The sequence below is a fragment of the Talpa occidentalis genome, unplaced genomic scaffold (assembly GCF_014898055.3).
Source record: "Talpa occidentalis isolate TD23 unplaced genomic scaffold, MPIMG_talOcc4v2.1 talOcc4.2, whole genome shotgun sequence".
Lineage (NCBI taxonomy): Eukaryota > Metazoa > Chordata > Mammalia > Eulipotyphla > Talpidae > Talpa > Talpa occidentalis.
This window is the reverse complement of record NW_023602073.1, coordinates 145,379,872-145,399,426: the sequence shown is the minus strand read 5'-3', so window position 1 is coordinate 145,399,426 and position 19,555 is coordinate 145,379,872. Positions and strand designations below refer to the sequence as shown.

The following is a 19,555-nucleotide window of genomic DNA, read 5'->3' as shown; positions in this document are numbered from 1 at the left end:
AAAGAGGAACTTCTACCAGTGTTTTAAGAAGTCTTAAGTTTGTATGAATATTTTTTTTAATAGTGAAATATATGTGTGCATTATAGAAAAATGGGCAAAATGTGTATGGTAAAAGTTTTGTAAAGGAAAGACTTGTGTGTGTGTAACTACACTCCAAGTAATAGAACATTGAGCCCCAAGTGCTGCTTCTACTGTCTGACTTTTCATTTTAACCCTTTTAGCTCCTTGCTTGGAACTTCTGTACAGGTTCCCATGGAGGTCGGTGCTTAAGTTTCTTCTCCAAGAAACTGATTTTCTGTGTATGCCTGTAGGTCCCTCCAATTTTGGAAAGAGGTTGCCCTATCGCCTTAATTTATTTATCAGATGAAGTGACAACTTCCAGCTTCTTACATGCTGGAAAGGAAATCTGAAACCTTTGTTGAACCTTTAGTAAATTAGTACTAGCTGTCCATAAATTCTGGGACGTAGGGATTATTTGTTCTTTGCATAGTGAAACTGTCTCTCAGGATGTTATCTTTGACTCGACTTTATGAATGCTCAGAATACTAGTGTGTTACAGTTACTATCTTACATACAAGATGAATGTCTTAGGAAATATAAGCTATATACACACCTTCTAATGACTTTTTAGAATTTATTAAACTAAATTTTATAATTGTAAAACAAACCCGACTCACCATGCTCTTAAGACAACCCAGAAAACTTTAGGTTGAAAAAGCAGGCGAAGGTATTTCAAGGTGCACTCCCCCTGTATGGTAAATGCCTCTCAACCCTCCTTCACCCCCATATTTCTTTGCAGCACAAGAAAATTGGAAATTACTAGTTGAAAATGGTGTAACTGCAAATTTAATTGACATAGTTTTGTGGCGTTTTTTAAAAAATTATTCAAAGTGAAAAAAGACCTCATGCTATTGGAGAGTCTTTGATAGTTTTATGTTTTTAATAACCGTAGAGCTATAAGAGGACATTGAAACATTTTAGATTCTTTTGTCTTAATTCTTCTCAAGGTTTCTACAAGTTGTTGACTTAGCTAAGTTATCATATATTAAATTATAACAGTCTCACAAGAGTATTTTTTGCTAGTTTATGTAGCAAAAATGCCTACTCTGCATTCTACCTCACATCTTAATATGTCTGAGTATGTCTAATGATATAGGAAAAGGAAAATTTTTTTTCACCTGGACCTTATAGCTTGACAAAAAAACTGCTGATGTATTGTTGAGGCTCTGGAATCTTCACAGTGGGCAGAAAGGCCATGTATGCTATTGTGTACTCTTGATTCTTCTGTGTTGGAAGTTTGTGATCAGTTTTTGTTTAATTAAAGAAGAAATATACTTTTAAAAAAAAAAACCTTTATTCATTGCATTAATTACCATTCAATACTAGTTTTTTTTTTAAAAGACTTTTTTTTTTAAAGATTTATTTTTATTTATTTATACAAGCACTGGGTACAGTCAGAAGCATGGGAGGGTGAGAGAATTCACCAGAGCCAGAGCGGGGAGCAGAGCAGGCAGAAGGACCGAAGTACACTGCTGAGGGGAGCAGCGGGTGGCAGGAGAGGTCTGCGCACCATGTGGGACCCTCCTCTGGTGGCCGGGGAGCAGCCGGGGATCGAACCTGCGCTGCAGAGGCTGTGGGCAGCTTCGCAACCCAGAGCTCAACCGCTGCGCCACGGGGAGGCCCTCAATGCTAGTTTTTAACGCTTTTACCAACAACATAGATTCTGTTCTTACTTGTAAGATGATCATTTATATAAAATAATACATTATGCATTAGGTTATTTTCTGTCTTTGGGAAAAATAAAATGCCAGCATGTCAGTTAATAATTATTATTCACTTAATTATGCTTGTAGCATTGGAGAACGTCTACTTTTTAACAAAGTGATTTCCTGCTTATAACTACATTTTAATTTTTTTCATTCATGAGATATTTATTAAAATAACACTTTCAGGGAAAAAAATCAATACAATGTATATATCTTTACTGAAAAATGTATACCATTATACAAAAAAGGATTTTATTTTGGAAAATGATTCCTAATTTATGTCGTTTTACTCTCAGAAATAAAACCGCAAAACAACACAATCTAATTCAATCTTAAAGGATGGCATGCTGCACAAGGAATGTTCTTATTCTTTATAGAAGTTTCTTCTTTACACTGTTAGGTACCAGGCTTTGCCTTTTGGTGTCATTTCAGCCACCAAGTCATCAACAGTAACATGTTCTAGTCCTTTTTCTTTACTTAACCTCTTAACAGTGTGCTTTCAATTCATCTTTCCAGCCACATTCAATTAATTTAGCTCTCAGCAACTCTTTGAGGCGTTCTCTTTTTCCAGTTTCTATCAACTTTTGGTTAATCACTGCTCTCATCCGCACATCTTTGTTCATCCTGCTAACTAACCACTATCACTGCGGGCGAGGGCCATCCCTTCCCAGTGATGAAATGACGAAATGACCCTTGAGTTACCTACCGTTACCTACTACACTCTTCGGCTGCCCAGACTCTTAACTACATTTTAAAAGCTTTCTGTTCTTCACTGATGTGTATTTGTAATGAATTATAATATTATCACACAATAAGATGTAATATTTGTAGTATTTGTGTTATCCACTTGCCAGGTGGATATTTTATGAAGGGTAATACAAGGAAAACCTTGGACAGACACATGAGCTAAAGAGACAACTATGTTATATTATTTTTGGAGCATGAAAGAAAACTAATTCAGACTTACAAAAGTAGTGATTTTCATCAGAGTAAACATTTTTTGAACATTTAGGTAGGTTAAATTTTTTAAAAAATTTATTTATTTATGCATACAAGAACTGGGGTACAGTCAGAGGTGTGGGCGGTGAGTGGATTCACCAGAGACAACATGGGGAGCAGAACAGGCAGATCCACCGAAATACACTGCTGAGGGGAGCAGCAGGTGAGGCAGGAGAGGTCTGCTGCGCCGTGTGGGTAGCTCCCTAGCTGGCCGGGTATTGAACTCATGCTGCAGAGGCTGCGGATAGCTTCATAGGTTGTGTCTTAGCCCCTTGCACCATCAGGGAGGCCCCCTAGGTAGGTTAAATTTGAAACTTTAATGTCCAGACACCCAAATTACTTCCTTTTATGAAATATTTCAGACACATAACAAACAGGATCTTACATTAGATAACTTGTGAATTGGTGCTAAAGATTTGTTTTCTAGACTTAGGATGTTAAGAAGGGTTTTTAAGAGGACTTGAAGGAACTGAGGACTCATCTTGCTTTTTTATAAAATGAAATTATCTCTGGTGAAAATCCCGTTTAGACATACATGTGTGTGATGTTGAGATGAGGTGTATTGAGGGTCCTTTTCTCCCGGTTACTCAGGTTTCCAAGAAAAGCCATTCAAGAATGCAGTATTTCTTTAATCCCATGTATGAATGACAGCATATTACATGAAATATTTACCTAATATTACCCAAAAGTTGTACATTTTTTGGTGTCCATATTCCATTTTAATCAGCATGTTTGGGAAGTAGGTTTTTGTGGGTTTCTGGATATGGAGAGAGTAGTAGTAAACTTAACTAAAAAAAAAAAAAAAAAAAAAAAAAGATTTATTTATTTATTTACACAAGCATTTCAGAAGCGCGGGACGGTGAGAGAATTCACCAGAGCCAGAGCAGGCAGAAGGACCGAAGTACACTGCTGAGGGGAGCAGCGGGCGGCAGGAGAGGTCTGCGTGCCATGTGGGACCCTCCTCCGGTGGCCGGGGAGCAGCTGGGGATCAAACTGGCGCTGCAGAGGCTGCGGGCAGCTTCACAACCCAGCGCTCAACCGCTGCGCCACCGGGGAGGCCCAGTAAACTTACTTTTTATTTGTGCTCACCTAAATACACAAGACTAGAAAAACTTGTGGCAAGAAAGTAGGAGATTAAAGTTCCTCAAATTGGGTATGAGATTAAAAAGGTTGGTAAACTGACCAATTTTTTTGGAATAGGTTCCTAACACTGTTAGTGGTAGTATTTTATCTTTTATATAAATGTGATACTTGATTTTAGTAAGTGATGAAAGTTTTGGGTTCTGTGTATTTAGACTGTTACAATCTGCTCTTTGGTGTTTGTTTCTGCGCTGCTACAGAGACTTCTTGTTGGGTGTTTCAGATAAATGCACATTGTCCCTGCTTTTTTCTGAAGCTCTTTCCTGAATGTACTCCTTTCCATGTGGCTTTTCCAAACTATTAAATCATTTTTTAAATTGTAACAGTACCTCATGTGCTTCATTTGTTGCTTAAGCCAGTTATGCAGTACTTTTAGGGAATTTGGAAGACATTTGAACTTAGTGTGTGCAGTAGCCAGTGTAGATACTTCAAATGCTGTGCCGAGATACAGTGTGGAATAGTTAATACCTAATTGTTTATTACCGCCACAAGGGCAGTGTCTCGTATTTATATGTGATTTGTGATCAATTTTATCAAGAATTAACCTTCTCATTTTCTTCCTTCCCTCCTTTTCTTTTTTCATCAGTGTAAACCAGAATACAAGGTACCTGGACTTTATGTTATTGACTCCATTGTACGACAATCTCGACATCAGTTTGGTCAAGAAAAGGATGTTTTTGCACCTAGGTTTAGTAATAACATCATTAGCACTTTCCAGAATTTATATCGTTGCCCTGGGGATGACAAGGTATGTTGATATTCCCCCCCCCCTTAAATAAATACATTATCCCTTTGGTCCTATTGTCATTCTTTAGATGATTTTACTTTGTGATTTATGTTGCTGTTTACTTTTAGTTATTTTGTACTTCAGTATGTAGTTACTATATTGTCCATGTTCCACTTTGATCCTTAAACAGAGTAGCATCTTAAACAGTGTAGATACAGTTGCTTCTTATGCTACTTTTGAATTTATTGAAGCAGTTGATCTTAGCTGCCTACAATAAGATTTTAGAATTATAGTAGAAGCTTATTTATTTACAAACACAGCCAATTCTGAATTGTAGTTATTTGTCTTGACCTTCCATTTACTTATTCAGTGTTTGTGAAAATGAATTTGTCAAGGAATTAATAGGAGACGCCTAACTGCATATCAGATTTCTTCTGTCATGGTTGAGTTATTAGTGCTAGAAGCCACACTATGAGGACTGTTAGATCTGAATTCTGTACCATGTAAAAACTTGGACACTAAGGGGGAATTAAAGAGGGATGTTTATCCTTATAAGTGCTGTGAGCCATTAAGTTACTTCTTTTGTATGCTGACTTGGCAATTTAGGTGTGGTTTTCTGGCAGGGCTATTTGCAGTAGAAGAAGAAGAAATGTAGAATGGTTGCTTTAAAAAAATACAAATCTTTCAAGACCACAAGTCTTTTACCTTAGCTCAAATACAAGATTAGGTAGCTTTATATTTAATAACTTTTAAAGACTTGAATCAGAGAAAAATCCTTGTTATAATGGATAGATATGGGGATAAATTTATTATATTCTTTGTAAATTATTTTTGGATGTATTTCTTGAGCCAAAGTATGTATGTGTGTATTTGGACATGTATGTGAATATGCATTGTACTTGCATGTGTGTGCATACATTGTATGTACGTGCATGGACATGTGTGGGTATACATTGTATGTGCGTATGTGTTGACATGTATGTGTATGTACATTGTGTTGCGTGCATGGGCATGTGTGTGTGTGTGTGTGTGTGGATATACATTGGTTTGAGTGCAGAATATGACCCGGGGGAGCAGGTTCATACCTCATATGTGCTTCACCACACTGCACCCACCACTAGGGCACTTGTGTCCTTTTATCAAAATTGCTTTGGTACTTTTGTTGCAGAAATAAATTCTAGCCTTTTACCCAGACAGGGGAAGAACAAGTGGTACTTTAGGAATGGTGAGGTCAGGAAAGCTTTATTACTCATGCATGAGGCCTCAGACCCAGGTAGTCCCATAAGGTCTGAGCACTGGTCAAGAGACAAAGAGTTTCTTTTATACACAACCACTTTACATTGATAAAGTTGGTTAGTTAGCATACAAATTCTTGACACAGGAAAAGGGGAAGGATACAGATCTTCCAGGATGGCCTGGGAGATCAGTCAGCCTAGCAGGCTGCCAGACCTTGTTTAGATATGCTTATTAAGGAAGCAAACTTATTTACTTTACATTTCCAGGTCTATGACTCTTTAACAGGGAAAGATTTCTTTTTCTTAGCAGTTCCCTTTCACTTTGATAATTCTGTGCGGGCAAAAAGCATGCTTCTAATTTTAAGTTACCTAGCATATTGATTCCTAAAATAGATACTAAATAGTCACTCAAATAATTAATTTGAAATTTTATGAAAGCATTTTTTTGAAGTAGCTTACTCACTAGTTTGGGCTTGGATATCTATCAGTTACAATGAACAAATCAGTCTTGAATTTGTATAGTTCATACTAATACTTCACATTAGTAACAATTTAGGATATAGGACACCCCCCCACCCCCATAATAGGAAAGATTAGGTAGGTAGATAATAAAACGATACTAGTTAGATGCTGGCAATTTTGAAGCAATTTGATGAGAGCCTTGGAAACCAGAAGGTTTTTACATAAAGAAGAAATACAGGGGCCTCCCTCATGGCTCAGGGGTTAGTCTCAGTGCTGTCACCATCACGGCCTGAGTTCAATCCTTGGCCAGGGAGCCAACCCACACACTCCCGCTGTATCCCTCAGCAGTGTGTTTCAGTAGACCTGCTGCTCCCCTCAGCAGTGTGTTTCAGCAGATCACCTGTTCTGTTCTCCCAGAGAACAATGTCTCTGGTGAATCCTTTCACTCCCCCGCACCCTGGCCTACACCTCAGTTTTTATATGCATAAATCAATAAAAATCTAAAAAAAAAAAAGAAAGAAATGCAAGGTACTGTTATAGAGCAACCCCGATATTAACTGGGTTCCTGGCTGTGGGTCCTCACCCGCGCGCTTTAAAGGGACTTATGAATACTCTACTACAGACACACACAAAAGGGTTAATAAAAGGTTTATTTACAAGAGAAAAGGAAATAAGGAAAATGTACAACTCAGGGAGAAAATAGGGAAATAAAGTCTTTAATGCGTCCTACCCGATCCTCCAAAGTCACTCTCAGAGCTGGCCGGACGCTTCAAGCTGGTGGAGAGCCAAAATGGGGGATCCCCAAAGCCCACGTGTCTGCCTTTTGTATCCACCTGGCTGCTTAACCCCACCCTCAGGTCCCAGCCACCTTCCCTTTGGTGGTGATGGGATTTGGAGTTCCCAGTGTCTTTGGCTTTGACCTGGGGTGGGGGTGGAGTCCACAAAGCCTGTATGGAATTTGCTTTGGGACATCCTTTTCCCCCTAACAGTACCACCTAAGTGCCCAAATCTTAGAAAGGAGAAATAGTCAAGTCAGAAAGTATGAAGTTGTCTTTGTGTGACTTTCTGAGGCTTTATTTGGAATACACAATTTTTCAGTGTGGTTTGGACATAGTTTCAAATCAGTCTCTCTCCCTGCCTCTGTCATTTAAATTATTGTCCTAATGGATGAGTAGCATTACAATACTGCTGTTTACATAAATTTCATGTGCTGAACAGATGTATATCAAATCATTCAGTGACTTTATCAGGAAAATCATTTTTGAATAATTATGCTTTTGCCAGGAGAGTAGCACTTTAAGATGCTGTTGAAATAGGATGGGGGTGGGAGGGGTGGGCAACAGTTGAGAACAGTACATGGAATGTGATGCTGCAGTTACTGAAAGGGCTTATCAGAAGGGGAATGACTAGTAGTTCAGAGATGTGAAGTTCCCTTGCCTAGGAGGCTTGTTTTGTTTTTTTCTTTACAGAATGGTAAAGGAGTTGGATTATTGTGAGAAATGAAATGATCTGGAGCATTACTGATTTAGAGCACGTTTATCATTCTGAAAGTCAGGCTAAATAATGCTCTTACCACATTGACATTCTACAGAAGGAAAAGCGAGTAGGAAAAAAATTAAAATAGACACTGGAGAGTTAAGAAAGGGATAGAATTCTGATTCTATCCATACAGAAGTCTGTTCATCTCTCATTTAAAGTATCAGTAAGGAATTAGCATAGATGGCAAGATGATTAGAACAAAAGTAAATTTGGTTAAATTTTCAGGTGGTAAATACCCTCTCCTGGTTATCAAGAATTTAAAATCAAATTTAGAAAAACTCACATAAGGAATTTGTCTTGAAGTCACTTATTTGATTAAAATGTAAAATCAAGTGTATTTTAAGAGCTGGCCCAACTTTGCCTCAGAGTCTTTAACTCATTTCTGTTTTTTTTTTTTAAAAATATTTATTTATGCATACAAGAGCTGGGTACAGACCAGAGATGCAGGAGGAGAGAGGATCCATCAGAGACAGAGTGGGGAACAGAACAGGCAGGCTGACTGAAATACACTGCTGAGGGGAGCAGTGGGGAGACAGGAGAGGTCTGCCTCGCCATGTGGGTTGCTCCCTGGCGGGCCGGGGATCGAACTCGTGCTGCAGAGGCTGCCATTGCTTCATAGTGCAGTGCTTAACCCCTTGTGCCACCAAGGAGGCTCCTGCACTCATTTCTGCCAGTTGTAACCATGGGTCTCAGCAGACTTCACGTAGAAACTAGAGGTCACATAGAAACTAGAGAGCCAGTTGCCATTTCTGATTGACTTCTGCTGAAAGTAGCGTTCATTTACCTTGTGTGTCTATCGAAATGGATGTTTTTTACAGTGAGGGAAGGCTCGTGGATGCAGGATGATGTCGCATAGTGGGAGATGTGTACCATGAAACATTCCAGTCCATTCTCCCATCCACTGCCAAAAGAGCCTTTGTGAACTATTTTAAGGTTTTGAAAGCAAAAATGCAAAATATAAAAATGTCGTTTTTTCCTTATTTCCCTAGAGTAAAATAGTGAGAGTATTAAACTTATGGCAAAAGAACAATGTCTTTAAGAGTGAAATCATTCAGCCTCTCTTGGACATGGCCGCAGGGATTCCTCCGCCAGTTGTCACTCCTGTTTTGGCCAGTACAACCGCTGCTATGAGCAACACCCCAGGTATGCTGCTTTGGCGGAGATTTGTTTTTAAATATTCTACTCTTAGGTGATTATTTATATATACAATAATAATGGGAGTGGTACAGGAGAATTTGTCTCACATTAGGTAATGAAAGAAAATGTCTCAGAAATTATCTAAAACTAGAAAACTGTTTTTAAATCCCTGGAAACAATTGCAGTGAACTTTAGGAAACTGGTGTGTCATTTAGTTTTTTCTTAATTGGGCAGTCTGTAATGTTTTACACTTGCATATAAATCAGCTTGATACTCACAGTGTGCTAGGGAAATTAATTACAGTGTACCCTAAAAATGAGTTAGTGGAGGAAATTTTGAATACTTTAGTAATTTCAAAATCATGGTTTTGAGGTATTTAAATGGCATTTAAATATTTTTACTATATTTCAGAAAATTACATTTGTTAATATTTTGGTAAATAGTTTTGTATGTATCTGAAGATACACATTTTTGAGCAGCAGTAGTTTTATATATGCTATTTTATAATATTTTCATTAAAAATTATATTTTCAGTGTTTTCTATGTCATTTAGTTTTTCTCCCATGGTTGAGATTTTTAGTAACTGCTAGTATTGGATGTGCCATTAAACTAGTAGCTTAGTTAACTGAGGACAGGTATGGACAGATCTTTTCAATATTTTTTCTTTTTTTTAGCCTACCTTAGCAGGGGCTTTTCAAAATGAAGGCAGTAAAATAAAAACATTTATATACACTTACGTGATTTGTAACTGTGATAGCAGATTTCTCTTTCTAATTTATTTTTTGGGGTGGTCGTGATGTCTTTTTCAAAAGGAACTCCTGTGACACCTGTTACGCCAGCCAATGTGGTTCAAGGTTTACCCGATCCGTGGGTATCACAGATAACAAATACAGATACACTTGCAGCCGTAGCTCAGATCTTACAAAGTCCACAAGGCCAACAGGTGAGCAGCTTTATTGTTATGTTGACTGTGATTTATAATTCATTTTTTTTCTGAAGAGTTGTTTCATGTTTCACCTAAGGAGTATGTGTTTTTTATTAATATTTCATAAAAGTGGAATCACACTCTGGATGGTGTTCTGTCACTTGCTTTTTTTATTTAGTAAAGCATCATGAACATGTATATGTCATTAAAGATGTAGCGCATAGTTTGTGTTAAACATTGTTAGGTGCTATTGTTACTCTAGTAACAAGGCAGGGAGGTGTTCTGTGTTGAAGAAAGACAGTTTTCTTTCTTAGGGAAGACAGTAAAAAAGAAAAAAGAATAATAGTCCCTTAGGTGCAAACAAAACATGACTTAAGGTAAATTTAGAGTGCCTAGTTTGGGGAAAGACACCAGAATTAGTGAGGGGAGCCAAGAGAAGGTGTCTCTGGCATTTGACTTGAACAGAAGGAGTCATGGCAGGATTTGAAGACAGGAGTAAGTTTTAAGTTTAGCTAGAAGTCCAGAGGTTTGGGAAATAGCATGTTTGGTGTAGACATGCAAGGACGGCTTTTGTTAGTGGGACATTCGAAGTAGAGGGGACTCACACTACATGTGTGAATTAATTCCAGGAATAGGAAAGATTGATGTGTTTAAGAATATTGAGGTATTCCACTAATACTTCTATATATTTTTCATGTTCAAGTCCTTTTACTACTCTTAGTTAAGGTTTATAGCTTCACTTTTCTTTGTAGGTCCTTCCCTTCTCTTTGATTTATTTCTAAGAATAAATTTGAATGGATTTGATTTTTTGGTAACCAGTCTCAGTCTCATACTCAATTTCCAACGGATTCTCTTTCATTTTCTAATTAAAACCAATTGTAATTAAAACATAATCATAATTCTCTGTTTTCATTAAATTTTTTAACATGCATATTTTTCTTACTGCATCTCATTCAGAATGAGATTTTATTTTAACAAGAGCACTCTTTTTTAAAGACTCAATAGAATTATCTCTTTAGTGTTGATTTTGTCTTGAGATATCATATTCTTTATTAGGGACATATTCTGCTTATCCTAGATGATAATGTTTTTAAAACTTTATCAATGGAGATAGTAGTTTGGTTTTTCTTCTTTAGTTAGCAGATCTGATGAGAACTATATTACTAGAATTTCTCAATGATTCAGCATTGCAATCCTATATACCCCAACAAACACAAACTATGACATTCCTTTTTGCATTTAACAGTTTTTAACTTTTGTTTTACTTTGTAAGCTCTTTTGCAATAATTTTCAACTACCTTGAAGTGAGAGATGGGTTCCTAATTTTTATCATCTATTCTGAGTTTTAAAATCAGGGCTACTTGTTCCTTCATCAGGCCCAAATAAGCATTTACCTTTCTCTGCATTCTGTGTAAGATAACATGGCTTCTTTCTGCCCCAGAAGGTTTGTGTGTGCTTACTCAGAAAACTGCCAGGGTTTGGTGTGTTGGGGGATTGTGTTTTGATCCTTTTTCAGTTTCTTCTTTGGTTATTGTTAAAATATTTACTTACTTTGTCTTCCTAGACTTCAATAATAGACTTTTGTTAGTATTTCATAGTTTTACATAATTTTTTTATAATAAGCTTCCTAACTTTGGTACACATCGATGACTATATATTGTACTTTCTTGCTTTTTAAATTTGTGCTTACTGGAGTTTTTGGTTTTATATTCCGTTACCACCTTAGTTCACCTTTAGTTTTGGAATGTCTTAAGTGGCATTTGTTCTTTTTGCATCTTCTCTTTTTGATCCATCATTTTGTTCTTCTGCAAAAGCAATCTTTAAAAATGGTCTTAGGTATCTTAAACATATACTTAGGAGCATGCAGTGCATTGCATAGGATGAAACCCAACCTCGCTGTCTTGTCCTTTAAAATTATTTTCATTGTTACCTGTTAACCTTTTGCCAGAATATTCTACTTTTCCTAGATGATAGTATCTTTTAAAAAAAAAAAAAGATTTATTTATTTATGCATACAAGAGCTGGGGTTCAGACCAGAGATTGCGGGGGGGGGGGGTGTGTGTGAGAGGATTCACTAGAGACAGAGTGGGGAACAGAATAGGCAGACTGACCTAAGTACTCTGCTGTGGTAAGCAGCGGGTGACACGGGAGAGCTCTGCTACGCCATGTGGGTTGCTTCCAGCCAGGGGATCGAACTCGTGCTGCTGAGGTTGAGGACAGCTTTATAGGTTGCATCTTAACCCCTTGCACCACCAGGGAGGGCTCTGAAGACCCTCTTTGCTCATATTACTTCCCTTTTACTATTTTCTTCTCTGCTTTTCTTAGGTTTTATTCTCCTTTCACCATTCTCATCAAATCATACTATTTTTTTTTTAAGATTTATTTTTTTATTTATGCATACAAGAACTGGGGTGTAGGTCAGAGTGCTAGTGAGAGGATTTACCAGAGACAGTGGGGAGCAGAACAGGCGGATCTACTGAAATATACTGCTGAGGGGAAAAGCAGGCAAGACAGGAGAGGTCTGTGTGGGGTTAGCTCCGTGGCCAGGGATTGAATTCAGGCCACAGTAGTGCTAGCGTGATAGAGACTTAGCTTCTATGCAACCAGGGAGGCCCCAAATTATACTTCTTAGGAGTTTGTTTTCTGATGTCCAGTGGGATTGTGTTACTTCACTGATGCTTGTTTTTTATTAATTCAACCTTTATTTAGTCAAACATTTTTGGGGACCTGCATTGTTGAGGCACTGTGCTTTGTGCTTAAATATGTGAGAGAAATATTTTCTGGCCTATGGAAGCCAAGGTAAAATTAAATGTATAAAAGTAATCTAAATTGAAAATTATTTAATAATGTAGTAATGAAATGACTCAGAATTCAGAATTAGAGCTAATGCATTTGCTACCTGTTTGATTGCAGTAGCCTCATCCTTGTGTTTCTACCTTTGCACTGCTACAGTCTCCTCCTAGTGCCCCTGGCAGTGTGACCCTTTGAAAGTGTATGATCATTTGACTTGAGCTCAGCATCCCTCAGTAACTCCCTTGAGTAGTCAAAAGAGGAAAAACCAAAGTCTAAACAGTCACATCACCAGGCCCTGTATGTTATGTTCTCTGCTTGATCCTTTGCTCCCTTGTGAGCATTTTCTATGACCCAGGGAGACACTGTCTCATGCTGCTCTTCTTTTATATTGTCATCTACTTCCCTTCATCATTCCTTTCCCCGTTGACTTATTCTGACCTGATCACTGTGGCCTTTTTGGCGTTGCTTAAATACTGTCTTGAAATCTTTATACTTGTTTTTTCTTACACGGAAAACTCTTTCCCTGTATTCATGTAGTTTCTTTCAACTTGCTTATTATGTCTTTATATAATGTCCCCTCAGTAAGGGCTCAGATAACCATTTAACACTGCAAACTCTCCTTTTTATCCTGTGCCCACTTTCTATCACCTGTCTTATTTCCTTCCTCAGCACTTTTCTGCTGACTGGATTATGTGTTCAACAAAGGCAAGGATTTGGGTTTTTTTCTCTATCTCACGGCTATATTTGCAGTAGGTTAGTGTAGATAGATGTTCAGCATATTTTTGTAGAATGAGTGAATAACATTCAGAAGCATGGAGGCATAACTATTTGGTATACCAAAGATATTTTAGAGTTGGATTGTGTGGAAGGTAGGATGGTCTGTACCTTCGTTTAATGACAAAATTGAAAGGGTATACCTAAGTGTGGGACTTGAGTTTCATCAGACATAAATGATAGGCTGGGAAATAAAGGGTTTACATACTGAGCAATGAGGGAATTGCCAGAGATTTTTATGTTGAAATCACATACCTGAGCAGAACTTCAACTGATAGAAGTCTAGAGAGAGGAGATATCTTTGTTTTGCTAACAAATATAATGAAGGGAAGTGATGAATATGTAAAAAAAAATATTAGGATTATGGATTCTGTAAAAAGACCACTGCCCAGAAAAAAAGGCCACGGGAGGGACATTCTAGCATTTAAGAAATGTAAAACATATTTTAAAAGGAACAGTTAAAATGTGTAAAGGAGAAAGAGGACATTATTCCCTCCTTCCTCACTTCCCCCTTTCTTTCCTTCAGTCCATCCTTGTTCTGCAACTTCCTGAATGTGGTTACTTCACTGTCACCTGTAAATAAATAGATAGACAGATAGATAGATTTTTTTTTTTAACTTAATCTCCAGGTGACTAGTTTGTTAATGTACTGGTTTAGATAGGCATGAAATATTTTGCTTACTGTGATATTACAAGGTGGTGTTTGTGTCTTATATTGAACTTCAAGAATGCAAATGTCTAGTTTAGCAATAGTTTTACTATTTTTATTTTTCTATTTCAAACTGAGTATTCAGATTTAATTCAGGTTTAGAAATATATCGATTACTTCTATGATGTATGTAGGACTTAACTATGAACTATCTTCAAGATCTTACTATTGTCTTAGTTTTTTTAAAGGGATGGGTAAATAGGAGGGAACAGGAATTTCTTTCAACTCTCAGTGACCCTGTTATAGGACAGGGAGAGGGGCAGCCCAAACCCCGCAAACATGCCTATTCTAAATGGGTTCTGCCATCCGCTGCATCAACACAAAACATAGGAGACTTTAATGGGAAGGAACTTTAATACAACTAGGAAACAATACAGGAAAGGCAAAGAGTCTAGTTTCTAAATGAAGCACCCAAAGTTACCCGTCCCCTCGTGGGTAAAAGTCCATCCACATGGGAATGGCCCAGAGCAAGGCCCCAAAGCCTGACACAAGTCTACAGCATCTTCCAGTGGGGACCCACAGAAAAGGGTCAGAAACAACCAGACAAGCCCGGAAGGAAAAGAGCAAAACCAACATCAAGATAAAAGCTGCCATTGTCACCTCCCCACAGGTCTCACGCACATCTGTGTCACCCATTCCACGACCAAAAGACAAGCGCAGTTTCTTCACGCGTCTCTAGGCTCCATGCGCCTCCTCCAGGTCTCCTGGCTCCATCCTGCTTCCTTCCTCAGTCTCTTCTGCAGCTTCTTTTCCTCTCTTCCTGCTCAGCTCCACCCTCTCTTGGGTGGGGCTGGGAACCTCCCCCTTTCCTGGGGACCACCCTGTTACAATCCCCCCTTTTAATTTTTATTCCACCATATCTATGGTGGCACAGATCTCCTGGTGTAATCTTAGGAGACAGTCTTTTTTCAGGGTTACAATGTGTGTAAGAGAAGCAACAATTAGCAGCATTGTCCATGAATGTCCAGTATGACAGTTTCATTACTTAAAAATAGTCCATTATCCAAGCCAAAAGAAAAAAATGTGGAGCATTGGCTAAAACAAGATAGCAAATATATCAAAATCACAGGGAAAAAATGTTAAAATGGTTCAACTTATGCAAAAATGAATTTTCTCAACCTTGATCCCAAACTTTTAACAGCATAGCAAAAGTTTGCAAACTAAATCTACTTTTAAACCATTTTTCCTATTTTTGCATAAAATCACAGGGCAGAAATAACTAACAGCAATTTTTAGCTGGCTTTGTTGAAATACTCCCTATAGGATCAGAGCGAACCATTGGCATCCGGTCGATGTAGGCTTCAGGTACAAAGTTGGTCTCATCAGACTCCACTTGGGCTTTCCTCTTCTCGAGGGTACCAGGGCATTTTCGTTGGCCGGGTTGTCCAGTCCTGCCAATGGAGGCAAGCTTCCTCACCTTCTTTGGAGGTCTCTGGAACCCTACAAACAAGGCAAACAGGTTCTCCTCTTCTTGGTTCAGCTCTTTTTCAACTTTTTGGAAGAACTCCACACAAAGCCACACAATCAAACTCACGTCCAATTTTTTGTTAAAACAGACAAAATCCCTATGTAAGTTATGCAAAAACAGACTCTAAGATAAGTAGCAAAATTACTACCACTATTTGTATGCCATGTTGGTATCAAGGGGAGAGAAAATGTGACAAGTTAGCTTTGCTGGAAAAAAAAATTGCAACCTTTCTGCAGATCCTGGTTACTCAAAACAAAACAAAACAAAACAAAAACTTCGTGGATTCAGGACAGAATGGCAAAAAAAAAATTTCCAGTATTATGTCAAAGAAACCTTAGTAAATGTCAGGTGTATTTCCAGGTCTATTCAGTCCTTTGTAGGAAAGTTTTTTTACTCTCAACAGTTCCAGCAATAGGAATCTGTTGAGACCTTTTCTCCCTATATTTCCAGAAACAATTTCTGTAGATATGAAACAATTGAATTATACAATATTACAAGGTGACAATCACCATTGACAATTTACATACATACCAAATACTGAGAGGATTTTTTTTTTTTTACACATTTAGAAAACTACTGTTAACATTTTGTACATACCAAAGTTTTACCATTTTCCCAAGTGACAATGCTTCCCTTCCAGTTTTACTCCATTAGGTAAAAGCCAAATAGAACAAATTCATCTAATGCCTTCCCAGGAGGAAAGGGAGAAACTTTGTGGAGTGTCTCAGTGTCTCAGATTTCCTTGTATAAGTCAAATGACAGGCTACCAAATTTGTACTTGAATTTAGATTTCTGGGAAGCTTTGCCATAAATATCAGAAAATTAACAGAAACAACAATATTCAATCTCTATGAAGGCACCGGCTTAGTTCACTAGCACAATGTTGACAATCAAACCATAACTTTTAGTTTTTCTCATAACTGGAGACTTTTTTTTTTTCCAAATTCTATGGGCACCATGTATACCAATTTGTCGATCACTGGAGGTCAAGACAGTTAGACACAAGGACATACAGACATACAACGTATAGACAAAGACAGTTTTTTTTTTTTTAAGTTATGCCACGTAGAATATGTTATGTAACTGCAGTTTTACTCCATAGGCTCAGAAAAAAAATGTCAAAGTCCAAAAAAAAAGTGGAGTGTTGCTGGCAGAAAAATTTCCAGTTGTCATCCTACAAACCTAAGACTTTGGAAATAGGAAGGAAAAGTTTTATTAATCACAAGAGTTACATGACCTTGTTTATCACCTTAGGGTTTTCAGTGTTGAAGATTTTTTATTAGAAGTCAATCCTGGGGTATTCTGTACAGCAACTGAAAGAATAAAAGTTAACTTTTAAGCAAAAGGAGTCATCTCTTGTTAGCCACCAAGCAGGCACACCTTGGGTTTCCTGGAATAGAACCTGAAAAAGCAAAATCAAAATATCAGTAATTAACTTTCAATTAAAAGGAGTCATATCTCCTTATGTTATAGGACAGGGAGAGGGGCAGCCTAAACCCTGCAAACCTGCCTATTCTAAATGGGTTCTGCCATCTGCCGCATCAACACAAAACATATGAGACTTTAATGGGAAGGAACTTTAATAAAACTAGGAAATAATACAGGTAAGGCAAAGAGTCTAGTTTCTAAATGAAGCACCCAAAGTTACCCGTCCCCTCGTGGGTAAAAGTCCATCCAAATGGGATTGGCCCAGAGCAAGGCCCCAAAGCCTGCCACAAGTCTACAGCATCTTCCAGTGGGGACCCACAGAAAAGGGCCAGAAACAACCAGACAAGCCCGGAAGGAAAAGAGCAAAACCAACTTCAAGATAAAAGCTTCCATTGTCACCTCCCCATGGGTCTCACCCACATCTGTGTCACCCCGTCTATTATAGGACAAGGAGAGGGGCAGACTTCCCCCTTTCCTGGGGACCACCCTGTTACACGTCCACGACCAAAAGACAAGCGCAGCTTCTTCACGTGTCTCTAGGCTCCATGCTCCTCCTCCAGGTCTCCAGGCTCCATCCTGCCTCCTTCCTCAGTCTCTTCTGCAGCTTCTCCTCTTCCTGCTCAGCTCCACCCTCCCTTGGGTGGGGCAGGGAACCTCCCCTTTTCCTGGGGACCACCCTGTTACACTTACTTCTGTTAGCCACTCTGGGACAGAAGCTGAAAGAGCAGATTCAACATCTAAGCATAGATTACACCTCCCCCACACTAGGGAGGGACAACAACAACACAGGTATGAAAACCTGGTACAGTTACATGATGCACCCTAAAGAGTGCTTTCCACAACAGACCTTCCTCAGTAGGAAGCAGAAACTTAGAATCTTGTCTTACACCAGCAATTGAACAAATCCAGTATTCAAAATGGCAAACATGCCCAAAACAAATTGTGTAGACAAAATTCACAGCAGCAAATCCTTTCAGACTCAGACAAAATCTTGTTAATTTTTCTGATCCAGACTTTGCAAAAATTCAAGTTATCTCCAAGAATCCATCAAGGCTGGGCCTCCCCGGTGGCACAGCGGTTGAGCGCTGGGTTGCGAAGCTGCCCGCGGCCTCTGCGGCGCCGGTTCGATCCCCGGCTGCTCCCCGGCCACCGGAGGAGGGTCCCACATGGCGAGCAGACCTCTCCTGCCGCCCGCTGCTCCCCTCAGCAGTGTACTTCGGTCCTTCTGCCTGCTCTGCTCCCCGCTCTGGCTCTGGTGAATTCTCTCACCCTCCCGTGCTTCTGACTGTACCCAGTGCATGTATAAACGAAAACAAACAAACAAATAAATAATAAATAAATAAAAAACATGCCTCTATAAAAAAAAAAAAAAAAAAGAATCCATCAAGGCTACCAGCAATTACCAGTTACTGCTTCAGGCTACTCTTTCCTTAACACCCAGGCATACATTTGCTAATTTAAACACCACTGCTCCACAATTGGCTTGCAAAATCCATCAGGCAGAGAGCAGGAAGTAGCCAAAGACAAAGCAACATACCACTGAAGAAACATTATTGCCTTTAGAAATGCTAATGAGACAGCAGAGATTACAAAATGAAAGAAAAAAAAAGTTCCAAAGTCCTAGCAACAAGAACCTCTGAATTTTACAAGAGCCAGCCAAGTGGCCTCAGACGCCATCTTTGATCTGCCCACATGGTCCAATGTACTGCCTAATCTTTTGAGTAAAACTGGCACAGAAAAATTTCCACAAATTAAAATCTCTTAGCAAGTCACTACAAACAAATTAGACACAGACACACAGAATCTTCACAAAGCCCAAGCCGGTTTTTCAACAGCAAATCGACATATGAAACAAACACACTGGAGAAACCAAAAATCACATTTGCGCTTATGGTAGCCAGTGCCATAGGGAAGCCCAATTTCCCCGTGGGGCTGACTAACCACGGATGGCTCTGTCCTAAATCTTCGTGGTCGCCAAATCTGTTAAAGGACAGGAGAGTGGCAGCCCAAACCCATTTAGAATAGGCAGGTTTGCGGAGTTTGGGCTGCCCCTCTCCCTGTCCTATAACAACCCTATCACTTAAGGAAACTAGTTTCCTTGGTTTCAGGTTCTGCTCTAAGAAATATATTTCACTGGTTTTCCTGCTTTCAGGAAACGTGTTAATCAGATGGCAAATTTGAAAGATGGCAGAAGCTGTTACCAGATATTGTCATTCCACAAATGATTGAAGACTTAGGACAGGATGAAAAGCTTAGTGAAAAAAATCAGTCTGCTTGTGATGAGTTCTTTATCCATTTATCATGACAGGACCATTTTATTTTGTTTAAAGTTCTCTAATTTTCCAGAAGGAAGAGAAATTTATTAAGGACTGTGTTATGTATGGAAAACACAAAAAAATCTTTACAGAACAGTTAACTCTTGTTTTGTGTTAGTGTGTGTATATTTATTTTTT

At 38.6% G+C, this 19,555-nt stretch overlaps 1 protein-coding gene and 1 pseudogene across 5 annotated transcripts in view; one reads left to right on the top strand and one right to left on the bottom strand.

Moving 5' to 3' along the window:
* Window positions 1–19,555, top strand: part of SCAF8 (SR-related CTD associated factor 8) — a 174,966-nt gene that overhangs the window by 40,807 nt on the left and 114,604 nt on the right. For all 5 annotated transcript variants that reach the window (XM_054697941.1, XM_037520623.2, XM_037520627.2 and 2 more), the window contains 3 exons: window positions 4,492–4,653; window positions 8,858–9,011; window positions 9,818–9,948. In XM_054697941.1, coding sequence (XP_054553916.1) covers window positions 4,492–4,653; window positions 8,858–9,011; window positions 9,818–9,948 — 447 coding nt within the window. The remainder of the gene's footprint in view (window positions 1–4,491; window positions 4,654–8,857; window positions 9,012–9,817; window positions 9,949–19,555) is intronic.
* LOC119253001 (transcription and mRNA export factor ENY2-like) lies at window positions 2,099–2,395 on the bottom strand (annotated as a pseudogene).